Here is a 19,993-nt window from a genome sequence, read left to right as displayed (position 1 = left end):
CCTCGAGCTGCTCGCACCCAGCCTGGCCGCCTGGAGGCGCTGCGGGGCCTCCCCCGGGGCGGCGGCGGGGGGCTCCATGGCGGCTCCCTCCTGGTGGGGCGGCGGCGGTGGCCTCCATGCAGGCTCCCTCCTGGTGAGAGGGGTGTGTGGGGCTCGGAGCCCCGGGGGCCGCAGGAGCGGTGTGTTTTCAGGGCCAGCAGGCACTCTGCCGGGAAGCTGGTGGCGGCCTTTGCTGCTGAAAGGAGGTGCCTGTGTGAGCAGCTTGTTCAGGGGCGCAGGTCACTGTGGCCTGGTGAACTTCGGCTTTGAGTGTGACTAGTCCCTCCCTGTGGAGACGGTGGCGTGTGCTGTGCCTTCCCTCTCCGGTTGATAATGCCGTGGAAAATAGCTGGCTTCTGTGTAGGATTCACAGAAAACAAGCTGGAAACTGGGTCAGAAATCTTTCTGGTTAAACAAATGATACTTGTCTGAGGGGCCTGTCTGGCTTGTTTTACAGCCTGCCCTGTGCTCTCACCACAAGTGTTAACTAACCTCTCTTCTGTTTCGGTTCTGCCACAGACCCCTGTGAAGGTAAACATGTTAAAAACAAACTATCTCCCCCTCCAGCTGCAACTTATGAGTGTAAAACTTTCACTTGTAGGAATTCAAAAAAAGAAGCTGATCTAAACCTGGCACAGGCTCGTATGAGAGACCTTGATGCTCAGCTGAACGCGAAGGAAGCTGACTTGGCGACAGCTTTGAATGAGAACCGAAGTTTGGAGAATGACCTCCGTGAATTAAAGGATCAAGTAGTCACTGTAAGACTTGTTCCTGGAATTTCAACTTTGCTTTTGTTCCTGAAGCTATTGCTTGTTTTTCCCCAACTAGCTTACTGAGATTTGAAAGCAGGGAAAGACTTATCCATGGCAGTGACAGGTGGACAAAACTTCTGCAATCTTGCTGAAAGCAAATGCTACTGATAGTTGGTCTGTTAAAACTTCCACCTGTTGTAGGTACCTTTAATTCTATTCTATGACCACAGTAGGTAATGTTTCTTGTTCTAAGGACAAAGGAAGTTGAAATGTGTTGCACTTCTATAGCCCCTGTAGCGTTCTCTAACATGTCAGCAAAGGGAACATTTGATGGACCCTGCTTCACTGTGCTTAAATCTAGGCAGAATAAATAAGTTCTGACTACTTTTTTGTAGGCTTTTGTGCTACTAAAATGAACTCTGCTTGAGTTGCTACTCAGTGCATTTCTAAGAGCGTAGGTTTTGTATCTTCATGCTTTAATGTGATCATTGAATAAGCTAACTTCAAATCTTTAGGATGAAAACTTAAAAAACCGCAAACTTGTATCATTAAAGCAGCACACTCCAACACTGGAAGTGTATAATAGTTTGTTAACATAGTTAGGCTGTATTTGGAGGATTTTACTTGTTAAGCAGCAAACAAATGATGTTGGAAGTTAGGGAGAAGTTTGGAACACTTAGTGTTGTGAAGGGGAGGAATGTACATGGATGGTACAACTGATTCATCAGAAGTCTACTTTGAGGAATCAAACTTAGCTGGTGGGATTAAGGGCTGCTCTTTATTTGCCTTGTGGGAAATCTGGTCTACATAACTAAATAGGATTCTGTTGCTGATATGCTGGATCCCTCTGAAGTAAGAACTTAAACAGAGTAACCAACTTCACTCAAGCAGTGTGTCTTGATTGCTGTGGGAATGAAGTTGAATGACCTGTAATAAGTTGACTGTCTTAGTTTTGAAAAATGACCTCTTAATTTTGATTACCTGATGTGTGTCTCTTCTAGCTGAAGCTGTCACTGGAAGATACCAAAAAGCATCTCCACAGCGAAATGTTGAGGAGGGTGGACCTGGAAAATCATATGAAAACTTTGCAGGAACAAATGACGTTCCAGAAGCGCCTTCATGAAGATGTATGTTTTAGCTTATTAACGAGGATTTTTTTAGGTGTCCATGATCCCTGGAGGCACTTAAAAGCAATGTTAAGATGTGCTTTATCCTTAAAAAGGTAACTAGCTGAGTCAACCTATGACAGTCCACCAGCCAATAAAATCCACCTAACTAGGAAGACTTCAAGAAAGTACACAACCTCATGTTAACTGGCATAGTACCAGTAGGTATCTGGAATATGAGATAATTTTCTCAGGCTGCACTTCTGAAGGTAACTACAATCCCAATATACTACTTTGTATAACTGAAAGTGCATATATTACAGTTAAATGATTCCAGATGTTTGCTAGAAACCTAAAATAATCGAAGAAGTTAAATCTCCTTTAATAAGCAACTTATGTTCCCTACTTCCTTAATACTTATCAAAGGTGTCTGGTAACCTTTGTGTGAAGTCAGTACATAGAACTAAAAAACATGTGAATGTAAACCAACTTCCTTCTGACTGGAAGGAATCTCAAAGTGTGTGGTTTCAGTGATAGAACTCCAATTTCTCTAACCAACTGCTATTACTTTTTGAATAAAACAAGAATAGGTGAAGTAACAGTGCTTAAAGAAACTGAAGTATATATGCATGTGCTCTAAGTAAAGAAAAGCAGAGAAATCCATCTAGTTCAAAGAATTAGTCTTAAAATTAAATACAAACTACTGCATTTATTAGTTTAAGCAGTGTTGGCAGTGAGGAAGCAAAACAACTCTGGCAAGGTGGAAGTACCCGACCTAATGGATGAATATCCAAGATCTGAATAAAGATGAATTACTGTGCACTCAATGATAAATCTGCTTCAATATTGAATGACTTGTTAAGCTGGTACAGTAAGTTCAGTCTCAAATCAAACTGTATTGGCTTGCTTATTCTCTGAGAAACTTCTTCTTCTCCTAGGAGCTCAAGGAGACAAAAAGAGTTCATGAGAGCAGGATAGCAGAAATAGAATCTGGCCGTCAGAGAGAATTTGAGAGTAAGATCTCGGATGCTCTGCAGGGTCTCAGAAAACAACATGAAGAACAAATTCAAGGATACAAAGAGGAGCTGGAACGAACATTCAGTGCAAAAGTGAGTCTGTAAAACATGCCAATAAAACAAAGCTTTAGTTCTCTGCACCTTAATAAAGTCACGCTAGCATAAATAGCTGACTGATGGAGCCCTTGCATTCAGTGCAGAGCTTCTTGGCATAAGTTGTTATGGAATTTTGAAGCAGTGTCAAATTTGACAGTAGAACTTCTACAAACACTTGGTCCAAAACAAAACTGGCTCAAGCATAAATACTGTCCCTTTGGGGAGCAATCAGGAATGGCTAATGTAATGAAGTTGATCAGAATTCAGACTTCTGACAAATCTGAGAGCCTGTCTGACAAATTCAGGACCAAGGTATGCTATGTTTGTATTGAGCAATTTCAGTATTATTGAATAAAACTTGATCTACTGATTATAGTGTTACTAAAATGCATGAAATAAGGTATTCTTACAGTTCTCCAAGAGCACTTTTAAATGTGTGAGTGTAAATGACCCTTTCCAGTTGCCTAGTACTGGATAAGGGGGAGAGAGGGTAGCTATGAAGTAGCCTGACAGTTTGTCTTCCAGAACTGGTCTGTCACCTCTTTCCCAGCATTAGCCGGAAAAAGTAATACTTTAGGCTTATACTGTTGGTAGGTAAGATCCCAGGGGTTCCTGGGTTGGTTGCAGTGCACAGTGTTGGTATCTTAAGCCTTCTTTAATACTTGGTGCAGAATCCCATGATCTGCTACTTCTCTCAACAAGTACATGTGTTCGTTTCTTCCTGGTTTTTTCTGGCTTTCTCTATACTCCAACCTATATGCCAACTCAGTGAATTCCTTTGGATGCTTCTGTCCAGGTTTCCACTGGAAATTCTGTGAGTGCCTCTTGTAGGAGCATGGCTCTACTTTATCCTTTCTTGCAACATCTCAAGATTGACTTGCTCTAGAAATAGCTCAGTGCTGCTTATAGTGATGCAGGAACTGCTTAGTAATAGAACTCTTGGGGAAGAGCAATAGTTTGATAAGCATACCTAATATCCTGTAGCCCCATGCTTTGACAAGCAGCTTCTAAACATATTGTCCATTGTTCTGGAGAATCAATTTAGTTAATATCTATACAAAGTCTTTGTGCATCTGTAACTGAAATATCCTAATCCAGCAATTTTCACTACCTGATTATTGCTGACTTTTTCTGACATTCATGTCAAACTGTGTAAACCTCCCTGAAAAGCAATGAAAAACTTTCTGACCTGGACTCTATTGGTATCTGCACACTTAAGTAAAACATAACTATTTCCAGATGTAACAGCTGGAAATCACTTGGTTTTCCTTCCCTATTTAAAATATGTGGTCATAAGCAACTCATTACTAACAGTGACTTATCTGTAGATGGAGAATGCCCAGCTATCTGCAGCAAGAAATAGTGACTTTGCCAATGCTGCTCGGGAGGAGCTGATGGAAACAAAGCTGAGAGTTGATACTCTGACATCTCAAGTTAATCAATATCAAAGCCAGGTACTATCTTTATTTGTATATCCTTAGAATTATTTTAATTTAGATACCCAATTCAAAACACTGGCCTCTCCTCTCTAACATTCAGTTATGGCTTAATTGATTTTTCCCTCCCCTTAATTTTAGAATGTTGCTTTGGAGAACAGAATAAGGGAGCTACAGGAGACACTGGATTATGATCGCGATCTCCATCGAAGGCGTATGGCTGAAAAAGAGAAAGAAATGGCACAAGCCCAGCAGCAGGCGCAAGCACAGTTGGAAGAATATGAGCATCTCTTAGATGTGAAACTGGCTCTAGATCTGGAAATAAATGCCTACAGAAAGATGCTGGAAGGAGAGGAACAGAGGTAGGCTATGACAAGATCCTCATATGAAGACTTGCTCCATCCAAGATCTCTACGCTAATTAACTGTATATTCTTCAGAATGTGGAGGAGACAAGAAATAAATATTAATATGTGATTAGTGCCACAATTTAGTTCTTGAAGCATAATCTTCTGTAGATGGTATTTATATCCCACATCCACCACATGGTGTAGTAAGATGAAGTAACTTGATAAATGCAACCGATAAAGTTCAAAGGTCCATTAGACATCCCTCCCTAGAATCAAACATTCTCAAAGCTTTGTGCTACATCCTGGAGATGTATCAAAGACCGCGCTCAAGTTTCATGAATGAAACTGGGAAATTGTATCCACTCCCAACTATCCAAACACTGCCTGGTGAGAACAACATGAACTCAATACATGCTAAGAAGGGTCAAAAACTTAAACTACTTCCACTGAAGATTGTGTCTGTAGGAACTTTAAAGGAGTACTTATTGCAGTTGGGAATCTTTACTTATCGACATAAGGTTGCTCTGAACTCTAGGGCTGGGGCTGTCTTCCAAACTTAACAAGCTACTTAGCTAGTCTTGCCAGTAAAAATAAAATCTTATATTCAAGGCTTCATGGAAAGCTTGGATATAAGAAGCTGTTAGGCTTGGCTGTAGTGGGAGGATAGGAGTGAGAAGAAATAAGCACATCATATATTCAAGTGAATGTTATCTGACTCCCTTCTAGGCTAAAGCTGTCACCCAGTCCATCTTCACACAGTACTGCAACTCAAGCAACAAGCCAAGGGCGCCGGTTCCTGCATGGGAAGAAAAGGAAAATGAAAGAAGCCAAAAAGAGAGGGCGTAGTGCTGGATTTAAGACTGTTCAGCATGCTTCATCCTCTGGAAATGTATCTATTGAAGAAATTGATGCAGATGGGAAATTTGTCAGGCTTAAAAACAACTCTGATGAGGTACTTCTGTTCATTCGAGTCTGCACGGCCTTCACTGCAAAGTGTGACTGCTTGTGAACCGACTTGTAGCTTAGTGAGAGATGACAATAGGGAAGGATGAAGAGATGAGGGAAGAGTACTGCCAAACTAAATACAAACTGGGAACTTCTCAGCTAACCTGGCTGCTGTCAAGAGAAGACTAGAGACTGACTCTTTTTTGTACTGCAGGTGTTTTGTTCACAGGGATGTCTGGGAGGTGCTTTTGGGGGGAGGTGCACTGGGTTCTATGGTGCAGAAATCTAACACCTTCAGTTGTTTCTCGTCAGATTCAGGCTAGTGCTATCAGAAGTACTACTTGTCCTCAAACTAAATAAGGTGCTTAGTAAATTGGATAATGACAGCTTCTTATTACTTAGAAATGTTTAAAACAGCTAAAAGGGTGAATAGAGCTGACAGTATCTAAGCCATGTAGAGGGTTTATCTGACCAATTATCTAATTCTTGGACTAGTTTAGTCTGCAAATCTAGAATTATTAGAATTAATCCTCAGAGCTCCAAAACTCGTGGCTGGTAGCTTAGTTGCTTCAGCCTGAGACGCCTTAAACCTTCACAGGCCACTATGTATGTGTTCATATATATATGGCCCAAGTTGGTAGATGGGTATGACCAACTTCATTCATTAGAATCTTCCTGGTAAAGAGCATCATGATCCCCTTTCAACAGAAGGCAAGAACAGATGTGCCTAAACTTGTGGGACTAAGATTAATCCTACGGAAGTACTGGGAGAAAACATAGGGAGGCTTTAATGGAAACTTGAAGGCTTCCTCAAAATGATCAGATTCTTGTACGCTACAGGAGTGGGACTAAAACTGACCCTTGAGTCTGGAAAGAACCTTGCCACTTGTATGATATGGTGGTGGTCTGTAATGCTGAGAGAAATTTCTTGTCCCACAGGATCAGCCACTACATGGATGGGTGTTAAGAAGACATCTTGGAAGCGTGTCAGATGTAACATACAAATTTCCTTCACGGTTTACTCTCCAGGCGGGCCAAGTAGTTACAGTAGGTAGTGGTTTTGTAAAACTTACTCAGAGCTCTGTTCTTGTTATGTTAGATGGCAATAGATTCATGTCATAAGGAAAACTAAACTGATACTGCAAGTGCCTAAAGAACTAAATCCTTATTTTGTGGAGAGGGAGACAGGGAAAAATCCTTGCAACAACCTGATCTGAAATGACAAATTTTCTTTAAAGCTAAATCTTGGATTGAACTTGGATCATCCCAGATTGGGATGTGCTGTTATTATGAACAGAATCAATATATTCTAGCTTACTCTTAGGGGTTCCCCATACCCCTGTGATTTGATACAAGTTGTGCAAAGACTTTTACTGTTGCTAAAAGCTTTAGTCCACTACAGTTCAGCAATGCCGAGCTCACGGTTTATGGTACTAAGCTAAATACTAGCTCTAAAATCATACTCTAAGTACACTTAGATAATGATCAAAGAGCCTAGTTCTACACTCTGCACTCCAAACTCCATACAAGCTTGCTCAAGAATCTGTGAGTGACTCCAGGCTAGAGGCTATCTTGTATACACAAATTGCTGCCATGAGTGTCTCTGTAACCAGACATACTGGTCTTGGCTCTGACTCAAATAGTATGCATGTCTGAGCAAGGCTACCTCTACATCAGGTAGAAGCTGTTAACAGCCTTTTCTGTGCTCACTCTTTTACAGTCTTCAGTTAAAAAAACATTACCACCATTCTTAGTTCTTTTCAGGACCTACCAACCTGCCAGGGATCATAGTAGTTCATGTTTGGTATTGGAGTACTCAAGAGTTGTATGTTAGACTGAATCCTAACTTAACTACAAATAAGATTCTTCAGAAGCTCACTCTAAATCTGTTGCAGATCTGGGGTGCAGCTGCTGGTGTAAGCCCAGGTCCTAGTGATCTGGTCTGGAAGTCTCAGAAGTCTTGGGGAATTGGGGATAATATTGGTGTTACACTCATCACAGATGATGGTGAGGTAAGTGAGATATTAGGACAGTAGAAGCTATTTACTGCTAAACTTGTCTGATGTGCTTTACTCTTGAGGGTTCTTGGTGGCAATTCAATTGTATTCTAGGAACTCGCAGAGCGGAAGATAATGCATGTACCCAGAGGAGAAGAAAGCAGCGAGCAAGATGATGATTATGAAGAAATAACTGGAAGTGAAATGGAGTTTCCATCTCAGGTAAGCTGCCTGAAGTTTAAATACATGCTATCAACAGAATCATTCAATGGCTGTTTCTTTTCATTACTGTATGAAAATACTTCCCCAAGTACTATCCATATCCTACAACTCTTCACATTTTTCTTGATGTCAGACCAAAAGAAGAAGAAAAAAGAAATGTTGTTTGGTTTCATGATAGTGGCTCCTGTGAGCATCCTTAAGCAGGTGAGATGGTAAGAGTCATGCTTGTCATCTCATAGAAAACTTGCTTTGTTAATAGTGCTGCAGTCTCTTGTCCCACGTAGGATGTAGCTTGCATGGCTTTGCATCAGAAGTGGAATTGATGTTTTGCTTATTCTCTGGTTGAATATGATCAAATAGTAGCATTGTTTGGTCTCTTATTACTGACACACTGAAAAATACTAGCTTTAATGTCTGTTCTATCTAAGCATCTGACCATGAATTAAAAGCTGTTACCCCAAGAACAGAATGCAAACACTAACTAGAAGTATCTTATTTCTGTGGGATGAAGTGACTTAGCTGAGACTCCAAACAGTGTCCCTGACTTGCTCTTAAGATAAATTCACACTGAAGAAACCTAGTATTTCCATTCAAAAGTACTGAAAGGCTGAAATCAAAGTTCTTAAGTGTATTGATTGCCTAAGCCCCTCTTAAGTTCAAGCATGAGTTTGAGGCACTTCTGTTCCAGCTCATTTCCAGGAACTACTTTTTCTTATTTTACTGTGCAAAATAAGAATCTCAGCCTTGCTTCGGTCATAAATACTCCCTTCAATACTTTCCAAGTGGAACTTCAGCACAGATGCAGGTCATGCTAATGGAGTTGACACAGTCAAATAGAATAGGCATGTTTTGCCTTCAATACACTATAACCCTTTGGCTACAACCTGCATGTGGTAATGCCCTGTGAAAGACTCTCTAGCCCTTCCAAATGACTTTTGACTGACCACATGACAAGTCTGAACTTCTGCATGTGGGATGCTCCTAGTGTACTTTGATGTACTAGTAGTCAGGTGTCTTTAACTGCTCAAGTAGTCCAAACCAGAACTAATAAAGGGCTTTAAATTGGTCATAACTAGACAGGTTTATAGACTGTACTTGACTCGGTTTGTTTCTTGACTTGAAATAGCACCAAGTCCCCCTTTGCTAGTACAAATACCGAGGCCCTAAGTGCAAGGGGATGCCTAGCTACAAATTCATCCTCTCCCTCCTGCTGACACAGCATATTGAGCTACCACAGCTCTTGCTAAAACTGATCCTACACAGTTACAAGGAGGACTTGCATCTTACTGCACCAGGTCTTAAAGCCACCACCATTTCCTAGGTATTTTCATAATATACCTGTCTGAAAACTTATCTTAAAAGTACCTTAGTAGTGTCTTTCTGAAGAAAATGTACCTGAGAACAGGCAGTTACTGCCTGCTGCTTGGTGCTTTCCTTGTCCTTATTTCAAACAGAAAATCTGGGTAAATATCTATTATTATAATACCATCTGGCTTAAAGGATGTTTATCAAAGTCTCCTGACTTAAATGCACATTCTTGTAATATTTTCAGTCTCTCACTGAAGGAGGGTGAGACCCTGTTAAATAAGCTATTGAGAAAGGTTTTATAATGCTGTTCTGGCCTTTGGGCTCTTAATGCACAGCGTACACCAAAATGGTTGAAGTAACACCAGTGGAAGCTTTAGGCTTATCAAGAGACTTACTGATACAAGCTTCTTTTCATGTTTGGAGTAGGGCCTCTCCAAGTTTCTTTTCTAAAGGCTCTTTATTTGAATTGACTAATAATATCACTTGTTTGGCAATCAGTGATGGAAAGCAAAAGTAACTTTTTTCCTTACACCTCTAATCTGTTTTATCAGCAACTTTACAATACAGTTGTGTGCCACTTATGGTAAGAATCAATTCTAATATTCCCACTCAAATGTTAATGTCATTCCTGTCTGCTGAATTCCTGTCAAACTCTTCATTAGTACCTATATGCTTCTGCTGCATTGGTAGTACTGAAATAAAGGCAGCCTAGTAAAAAAACAGTTAGCTTCTTGCATGTAGTAAAATGATGCAGAGAAAGCATGCTGTGCTTTAAAGGAAGGCAGGCTTTTCATGGTTTTTGCTTCTGCTTTTACCACCCTAACTAGGGTAGCATGAATCTGCATGCCAGTTAAATTTTGATGCTTCAGAACTGAGGCACTGATAGATAGCTTGATGGCCTTTCATTAAAGAAGGCACAGGCTCATGTATTGCATGGACTGAAATTCTTAAAAGCTTGGTGTTTTTTTTTCCCCCACCCCCAAACTGTCTAGTATAGTTAAAGTACTGCCCCTCTTGAAAATCTGCTTTGCTTTATTAATAAGTAACTAAATCTACAAAACACTAAACCCACCACCACCTGTATGAGGATCAAGTAGGTAACCAGAAATAAGTACTAAGTTTGTATGCACACCTGTATGAGGATCAAGTAGGTAACCAGCAATAAGTACTAAGTTTGTATGCGTGCTAAGTAGCCTAATGTATTGATGTTTTATTTCTGCAGCAAAATGAGGATCCTAGCTGTTCTATCATGTAATGGGGACAAAGAGATGATCACCTGAAAACACTTCTTAATCCCAGGTGACAAAGACTACATGTGTTTTGGTATCTTCTGCAATATATGAAACTTGGAATTCACATCTCCCATCTGACCTCTTTGTAAGAAACACTGTCCATGACATGATGAAACTTCCTACCTTCTGATACTGGACCCTGTCCTTGGATTTGCTGATATAAAGAGCAGTAGAATACAAGCTCCATGTGAAGCTACTCTTACTTTAACACAAGGATCTGTTTTCCATGACCTGCCGGAACAGAGGAGGGTACACAGTTTACAAAACTTCTGAACATAAGCCCTGGAAGGATGCTAAATATTTGACAATGAGCATGAGGCTGCCTCAGCTTTCTCAATATTCTGATATGGTGTTTCTCCAAGGGTAACTTCTGTTTTGAGCCTGAGTGGGAAACTGCATGGGTCAGATCGCACCCTAGCTTGCACCCTGACCAAGTCTGAACTTGGCTGAAGTAAAACAATATCCTGAAGAGTGCTGAGTGTCTGAAACGTCTCCTGCTCAGATCCTGATGCTGAAATATATGGAACTCTGGTCTAGATCACTTGCTAGAGAACTTCCTAGAGTGAAACATTTTAAAATTAAAAGCAGTTGTAAAAAATATTCTTGTCTGTTATTAAATGTACTGTTTCTGTATTCTAGCACCTGGAAATCCACCAGTTTCAGTATTGTATGTTCCTAGACACAGTATATCACAGTGTAGCTGTGTCAACCTTAACTTGGACAGATGTATCCTGTAAATGTGAAAAAGCATCTCATTCCAACAGAGAAGGTACTGTAACTAGCAATATTAGCATTCTGTTTGAATGGTCCCATTCAAAAAAAACATGCTGAAACAAAAATCAAAACTAGAAAGCACCGACTGTAGTAAAAGGTACCTCAGAAATACCTGCTCTTAGAGTCCTTAGCTCTGCGCAGTCTGTGGTACTGCTTTGTGTGTGTCTAATGGGGCAGCTGGGGGAATACTGTCTACTGGCCAGTATGTAACTTACTGTAACTTTAATAGCTCTGTAGTTCATGCAAAGCCTGACCGAAAACCCTGAGAAACCAGGCAGTCAGCCTCTGGGGCCACTGCATTTAATTATTCTTAGCCTCTTACTAAAATGCTTACCTGCAGGCTCTATGGTAAAGAGAGGGCCTTGATGAGCCACATGAAGTATGCTACTCTTCAAGAGCATGAGGAGAGGTGAGTAGCTGAAGGGAGAGGAGCAGCTGAGACTGCAGATTTCTCCAAGTGCTGGAACAGTTTTTTGACTGCCTCTTACCTTGCCAAAGTATTCAGTTCTGAATTTAAGACCTGTTCTGTGTTAGGATGCAGTTGTTAAAGTGAGGCTTTCCTTATACTAGTTGAACTCTTAAGTTATTTAAAAATTCTAGTTTTGAGATATCAAGAGTAGATACTGGTTTAATAAATAAATACTTGCATTTTAGCAGATCTGAATTCTTGTTGTACCTTATGGCCCACATAGAAATAGCTGCTGCTATAATCTTGCTATATTTATCTTGATTTCTTAAACTTTTTTAACTAATTAAAGATATTTTTCATGTATATAAAAGCAGTCTTGGACTTTAATATTTGCAGGTTAAATAATAAATTTGTTTGTTCATTGATCTTATTTGAATGGCTCAAAAGACTTTGAAGCAATGAAACTTGTTTAGGGAAGATTCCCTGCAGACTGAAGAAAGCTTCAGCTGTACCCTGTGCTGCTCTGTTTATATTTATCACTCAGCCCTGGACTGCTATGAACTTGATTTGAGAGGAATCTTCAGTATTTCAAATGAAACCTTTTCATAGCACAAGGGAAGGATAGTATTAAGATTTGAACAAGTGTACAAGTCCTGATAGGAAATAATGTTTGGTAACACCATCAATGGTCCAGAAAAACAACATCTATTTAATTACACAACCTACTAGACAGTTTATGATGAAACTTGTTGTGGCATACCATCTTAAAAAGGTACATATTAAAGAATCAAGTCTCTGCTGTGCAATGGATCCTATTGCGCAAATTGTCTTCCTGGTAGCAAACCTTAAAGAGGAATGGTTTCCTATGACCCTTCTATATACTTTATCCTAATCAGTAACAGTATAGTTCTCTTGACTTGCTTCCAGCTTACTACTTTTGCAATGGCTACTTCTGTTAGCTGAGACATCTATTGCAGCTGACCAGGAGCTCTATACTAAATGGCAAGCTGCCTACTGTAAAGCATATCAAGAATTCAAACCTTTATATATATATGTGTGTGTGCACACATGTGCTGTATAATTCTTTCCTCTAGGGAATTCTGGTGAAGTGAAAGAGACATTTCAATGCCTCTTTTCTTGCCTGCTGTGGAAAGATCTCTCTGATAAAGGGGAGGAAAAGCAAAAGCAGCTGTGAATCCCAAACACTAAAACCTTTGAAAGTTGTCCCATACATAAGTACTTTCATTCAAAAACTAGGCCAGGACAAGTTGCTGCTCTAGTAACTACTAGGTACTTGCCCATGAATTTGGAAAAGGGCTGATGAATTTTTTTTCTCTACATAAGCAAGTCCCAATTCTGAGATTATGTAGCAGGCTGTAGCCAAAGCTGCAAAGAATAACCCCTCTACTTCTCTTGTGATCATTGCACAAGCCAAGGCTAGAGATGAAAGAAACCAGAAAGCCATGGTTTTGAGAGCCAGTTAGGGGCTATTTATGCTTCTTAGATGGAAAAGTTACTGCACCTGTGACACACATTAACTTCTTTCCTCTCTAGGGAATGCTGTTTCAACTGGACCACAGAACCCTGATGAAGCTGGGTTCAAGCCAGTTTGCCCATAAAGAGTTCAGCTCCCTTCTCATCACCCTCTGTCTTACACAGAGAGCAACTGGCAAAAGATTACATGTTCCTCTGGGGCTGCTGAATTTTTTGGTCATTACTACATCTGTTTGTTTACTAAACAAAGCAGGAGATGGCTAACAGAAAAACAAATTAATTCTACCTCCATTAATAGTAATCAAGATGTCTGTCCTTCATTTTGAGGCTTTTTTTTGCATGTTTTTTGTTACAGAATGTCTTTCCTTCTGCACCTAGTCTTCTCTTTCTCCTCCAAGGGATGGAGAACATCCCTTTCAAATAAATAAAAAAAGTAGAAGCATATTGACTTTTCATTTGTTTGCAGCAGTCACCAGTGATACTCACCTATTTACCTCAACAGAGTTCTATCCAAACCCTGTGGAGCTAGGATCAGTTTGTACTTAGTTCAAAGGAATTTTTCTCTTATCCTCCTGCTAGAAAAGAATTTTAACAGACATGATAAATGCTACACAAGCAGTAGGGAGAGAGCAAGATTATTAAAATTCCAGTGGCTGAGGTGTCATAAAACTAATACTTTGGCTTTATTAATGCATTTTTAATGTAGCATTGTTTTCTTCACTGAAAGCTGATATATTTAGCAAAAGTGACCTCCAGCTCAAAAACAAATGCCAGAACTATAGGAATAGAAGCAGCAACCACTGTTCTTATCCCACAGAAATATTTATTCAGTTTGGTCAGTAAATTATAGGAATTTTCAATGCTGAGAACTTGTATTTAATACAACAACATCATAATATTGACAACAACCACTTTGCCTTTTGTCAACATACAATGTGAAACATGGATTAACTTGCTCACAATAAATTACAGTGTGATAGATAAAAAGAGCTCAATGACATCAGTAACTTGGGACCCGGTTACAGTTAGCCTCACTTACAGTATTTTTAAAAATGGTTTTCAATAGTAAAATCATTGCAGCCAAAGATTAAAAAAAAAATCCACATACAATAATAGCAAGGAAATGCATTTTTGGAGCAACAGTGAGCTACCAGTAAACACTTCATACAGTGATCTTCAAGGCACAAAGCAAAAAAACTGGCTATGGGTTTTTTTGCAGGTTGATGGAGTCAGGGAAGGTAAAATTTTTTTGAATATAAAATAAATACATTTTAAAAAGACGCATACAAAAGTCAGTAAGTCAGTCAAATAGCAAGGCTTTCACAGAATGCCACACTGACAGAACATTTGTGAATCCATTTCAGTCATGAAATCACGTTCACAGCTTGAATGACACAATCACTGAGGCAAGGGAACCATCACTTCAACGTAATTGATGGGGAAGAAGCCAGACTCTCCGTTTAACATCCCCTCATACCAATTCTCATCAATCTGATTGGTCAAAGTTATGATGTCCCCTTCCTTAAACCCAAGCTCGCCTTCATTTTCTGGCTCAAAGTCATAGAGAGCTTGGCAGCAAGGCTGATCCATGTGCATTGAAGAACCTGCCCCAGTGACAGAAAAAAAAAAACCCCAACACATATTAATAGAGCTTCCCAGCATCCCACCAGCCACTAAGCATAAAACAATGGGTCAAAACACATAGCCCTGCTGCCACGAGTTCCCCCCTCAACAGTTTTTCCATTGCTTTCACCCATTACCATCTGGTGCTTCTACATATAAAAAATAACACTAGTGCTAATTAGTTTAAAGCATAATTCTGTTTCTCCCTTAAGTTCAGATGCTACTCTATTTTCATTCCTAGTTGCCTTCCCTTTCAAAAGGATGTTTATCTCAAACTGATAGCTTGAGTAATCACGGATGTCAAAATCAGTGTGGTCTTCTCTTTGTGGAGTGGTGGCTAGAGGAATTGCAAGGGTAGGAGTTGAGGAAGTAGAAGAGTCAACAGGAGAAGAGGCAAGTCATCATGTAAGCAAATTGCACTGCAGCACGCTGCTACTGTGCGAATACATACCGGGGGCAGGGGCTCACAGTCAGTCCTACAAACACACACTTACCGCCTGGAGGCAGCCACCTGGATTTCCACCCCACACGTGCCTTTGCAGGAGCAAGGCTTCCAGCTGCTCCTGCGTTAAGGCTTCCACCCTCACCTCACTCGAGCAGTGACAGTCATTTCCGCATTACTGCTCCCAAGTTGACGTGTTCAAACCCTTTGTTGTACACATCCTTCATCTGAACTAAAGCAAAGGTTATGCTAGGAACAACGGTGCCTGTCAGACTATTTTTACAGATGAAAACAGTTTCCCGATACGGTATCCGGCTGTTCTTGTGACTTATGCTGTTTGCCCTGCTACAAAGATCTTCATTCCAAATTACTCTTTCAAAATATTAATGGTACCATATGCAAACGTAGTAGTAAGTACATATATTTACAGGAAAACAAGTAAATATAAACATGAAGTACAGAACAGAATCACCATTAGCAAAAGAAGTTAACCTTGTAAATGCAGTCACCTTTTTTAAAGATGGGGTGTTAATTGGCTTGGATTTGTGGTATGGATACATTCATTCATTCGTATTTATGAATAATAACTTATTCTAATAAAATGGAATCTAATGTTCAAACTGTAAAGCTTAGCCCTGTGGCCAAGGCCTAGCCAGGGGTTCAACTGAAGTTCAGCCGTACCAGATTTTTAAAACCATATAGGGCATATCCAAGTAAAAGTCTGGTAATTTGAAATATGTTTATAAAGGAAGAATAGGAGAAAAAATTTCATGCTGCTACCATGTAAACAGTAGTAAAACACGTTATAGCATGACAACTCTAGAACACTCCAGTACTTACATTAAAGCAGTTAAACCTCTTAAATACTAAGTTATTCAGGTTGTCTTCTTTGCAACATTGCAACAATTCTCAAATATTCTAGTCTTGACCCTCTCTCCCCACTATCACACATGCTAATCATGCAATCACCTTGAATAATGGGTTTTGTCTGAGTAAATCTGCACACAGTCGGTAATGCAATACAGATATAATAGCGAAGATGTTAAAAATGCATGCAAAAATGCATTTTAATCTGCTAACCATGGTAACGCGTAGGAAGCTATCGAAAAGTAACTGTTCAGACATTTTCTAGTAAAAGGGATTAGGAGAAGTCTCTTAAGGAAACCAGGTGACAACTATTCTGGTGATTGGCACATGACCAGGTGAAAGCATCTTTTTAATTGACAATAATACAATCGGGGTAATATTTGGGGTTGAAACTGGGGAGTAGGAATTACTTTTCTATTTTGTGGGTATGTTTTATCCTTTATAACAACGGAAGAGAGCTGTCAACACGGAGATGCCCCTCAGCAAACCTCCCCAGAACATTGCTGTGACAACGTCGGACTAGTCCTCTGCCTGTAGAAGGCATGGGGTAGTGACAAAGTTTTACAAGAACAAACTAAACCACTGCTAGTCTAACACAGTGACACAGGTGAAAGCGCGGTTCTGGACATATTTTTGCTGAAACAGTCCAAGCAGAAAAAAAGATGAGCCACACTTTCCCAACAAAACTGGACTGACTGTGTTCAAAAACAGCTGAGTTCTTTTCAGTCTTTGCCAGGGTAGAACTGGTACCAGCTCACTGGAACTGCCAAAGCAGAAGGCAGCGCTCTGAATAATTGACAAAGTTCCTTGCTTTCACCAGCTGCTCCGATGGGGCTAGTTTATTATTGCAAGCCAGTTAATTTCTGACAGTAAGGTACCCGATATGAGATGGATCACATTTGGTTCATTTTAAGCTCCAAAGAACTGAAAAGAAATGTCTGGCAGCCTGGAAAGATTTTTAAATAATGGTCACAGCCAGTACGACCGGTTTCACTCCAGGCTGTAGGATCAGTCAAAGTCTTCATTAGAGTCAGGCAGCTGCTGCTACTGTATAATCCAATGAGACAAAGCTTCCTTGACAAAGGTAATGGGGGCAGCACTGCCTGACAGTCTGCACACACACTGTTTAACATCACAGAATTGGCGACATGATTCCAGCCTTTTCCTGTCTATTAAATACTTGCACATCCTCTCCTGTTGCAGAGACTTAAGCTAAAGAAATTGCACTCTTTTTTTTCTGCAAACAGGGTTTATGTTAATTTGCAACACCGTGCACGCCTCCTTAATTTCTCCAGTTGTGGAGCTAAACTGCCACACTTCACTGTCACAGTCAAAGATGACTTGTCATTAATCTCCAGACCACTCAAACCTGGACAGCACAAATGGAAAAAAACCACCACAAAAACAGGCTAAGCAAGAAGCTGTCTATGATTTCTGGAGTGTTACAGAATGAAACCAGAATGCCATTCAATGCTGGTTTGTTTTTTGTTTGTTTGTTTGCTTTCCTCAAAGGGAGTTACTGCCTGTACCTGCATTTACTCTGTCTTCTATAGCATGTTGTATGCATATGGTAGCAAAATTATACTTTAATAATCACAACCTGGAAGCTTGCTAAAATGATTAATCCAAGTCTCCCTCACAGTTGAAGTGAGTAAATATTTAGATGCTTGTGTTAAATTCTGGCACATGGCAACCAGACCCCTTTATTTCATATCATAGTCAAACCTGACAAACAAAAAGAATGAAAGACATGACATAACACAGCATTTAAAGAGAGTTCTAAAATGAGCCAGATGATGCTCATAGCCTCAGCTGACTAATGAGGGTAACAATGAATTAGAACAAAACCACAGATTTGTTATCTGTGCTTAATCAAAGGAGCTAAATAATTCACAACATTAAAATGAGGTTTCTGTGAATCTAGCCCTGCAAATGTGTGCAAGTCGTTAGTAGTAAATAATCCCCATGTGTTAGGGACCATACAAAGGAAAATACTATTTCTGCTCCAAGAAGCTGATACTTAACTTGAAAAGCTATGGTGAAACACAGGAAAAGCCATTTCAACACTCAGAACTGGATTGTGGTAGTGCTGAATGTATCACAGCTTACTTTGAACTGTCCTGTTGATTTCCATGGGTTCGGTGAATACTAAGATACTACTTACCTTGAGTGACAGTACCAGAGAAATTAGAGGTCTGCATTTTGATAGGGTCAATGTGTAAACAGGGGAAATTAAGCATGAAAGTGCTTGTTTGTGTAGGATGAAGAGAACAGTTTTCTAAATGAAAAAAAGAGGGTGATCATGATGCTATCCCCCCTGTCACATGGGGACCTTAACAACATTTAGCAGTTTTGCTTAGAGCCGCCTGGTTCACGTTTCTAAAACACAGACCACAAATCTGATCTGTTTCATGACTCTGATTTTAAACAGGAACAGAAAGGTTTCCCCATTCACAAGCAGGACCCCACTGCAGCTCCACAGAAATCCATACGGGTAACTTTTGAGTATGGAACAGGAAGAGAAAGAAGACAACGAACAATGATTTCGCTGATGGTTGTACCTGCTGGGGAGGTAAGCACGGCATCCATAGCTTCTTCAGGAGGAAAGAAACATGATAAATGGTCTTTCTGATATTATTAGTGACACTAAGCATAGCAACAATTATTAAATATATTCCATTTCTCCTTTTCATCTCTTTCATGGTTGTTTTATTTCTTTTCCACTCTGACAGCACTGAGTGAGCCAAGCAGTAAGTGAAAAACCATCATTTAGTGATATGCAAGCAGTTGATGCAATAGTGCATAAATGGAATCAATGAATGGAAGCGTCTCACTCCTTCCTTATCTTAGGGATCAGTGGTCATTTATTTTTCAGTTCATTCACTGAATTTTAGCTCATTAAAACTGGCTTTTTTTTGACTAAGTGGGCTGGAAGCAACCTTGAGAAGTCATCTAGTCTGCCTTTCCCCCAAAGGCAGGATTGATTACCCTTAAAGGACGTCTTGGATCAATTGCTTCATGGCAACGATAAACCACTGTAATACGTGTGCTGTTTTATCTCTGGTTTGACACACTCGTTTATATACAAACGCTGAATCTGAATCTCCTTTCTCCACTGCACACGCAAAGCAGAAAAAATAAAGCCTATATAACTTGACAAGTAATTGATAGGGGCCTAGAAATTTTATGCTGAATTTTTAATAAAGGTTGCTCTGTTTTTGCTACTTTCATCCAGATGTGCTGTGAAAATAACTAGAAAGTTATTGATTGCTGCAAACATCCCCAGTGCTTTGAATGAAACGTGTCCTTAGGACACACGTCTTAGGAACCGGTGGTCTGAATTGAGAGGAGTGTGCAAAGAGCGGGTTGTCTCCCTCAATCCCACATTTCACAGCAACACAAAACTGCTCTTAGCATTCGGGCAGCATGGGGAGCTTCACTACACACCCTCAATTAACTTGAAGCACAAAAGAAACAAATCGAGGAATAAGATCTTGCCGGGTGGATTTATGCTGCCAAACTGCTGCAAATCCCCTTCAGTATGGACTGTATAATAGCTTCATCTTCAGGCAGAGTGCAAGAAAATTAGAGAGACATGAAGTTACAGCTCCAAGCTTTATTCTTTCACCTTTAGTTCTCTCATTTCTCTCCCAACAACCTTAAAAAGGAACAAGACTGGAGGGAAGAGGAAATTGGAGAGTGAGGAAAAAAAATAGAAAGAAAAAAGCTTCAGAAAAAGATCCTAGATACCATGCCAAGTAGAGAAGGGAACCTTTGGCTCACTGCTTCCCCTCTGTTTTCCTTACAAATAATGTCTATGGAAAAA

The 19,993-nt window shown here is 40.1% G+C and overlaps 2 protein-coding genes across 3 annotated transcripts in view; one reads left to right on the top strand and one right to left on the bottom strand.

Moving 5' to 3' along the window:
* Window positions 1-653: 653 nt before the first annotated feature.
* Window positions 654-11,365, top strand: LOC103896650 (lamin-L(III)). The gene is made up of 11 exons (XM_009276543.2): window positions 654-797; window positions 1,793-1,918; window positions 2,836-3,006; window positions 4,338-4,463; window positions 4,587-4,807; window positions 5,521-5,746; window positions 6,679-6,786; window positions 7,635-7,751; window positions 7,851-7,958; window positions 8,092-8,170; window positions 10,489-11,365. Exons 1-10 carry the CDS (start codon window positions 684-686, stop codon window positions 8,131-8,133), a joined length of 1,359 nt encoding a protein of 452 aa, XP_009274818.1. The 5' UTR covers window positions 654-683; the 3' UTR covers window positions 8,134-8,170; window positions 10,489-11,365.
* A 2,680-nt stretch (window positions 11,366-14,045) lies between these two features.
* The window catches only part of SH3GL3 (SH3 domain containing GRB2 like 3, endophilin A3), a 60,458-nt gene continuing 54,510 nt past the window's right edge, over window positions 14,046-19,993 (bottom strand). Inside the window, exon 9 of one of the 2 annotated variants that reach the window (XM_009276540.2) lies at window positions 14,046-14,839. In XM_009276540.2, the coding sequence (XP_009274815.1) occupies window positions 14,634-14,839 (206 nt within the window). In that variant the 3' untranslated portion in view covers window positions 14,046-14,633. The remainder of the gene's footprint in view (window positions 14,840-19,993) is intronic. The other variant, XM_009276541.1, reaches the window with a different exon arrangement.

Source organism: Aptenodytes forsteri, unplaced genomic scaffold (assembly GCF_000699145.1).
Source record: "Aptenodytes forsteri isolate BGI_AS27 unplaced genomic scaffold, ASM69914v1 Scaffold1, whole genome shotgun sequence".
NCBI classification, from domain to species: Eukaryota; Metazoa; Chordata; class Aves; order Sphenisciformes; family Spheniscidae; genus Aptenodytes; species Aptenodytes forsteri.
Note: the sequence above shows the minus strand (reverse complement) of the source record. Positions and strands in the feature narration are given on the sequence as shown.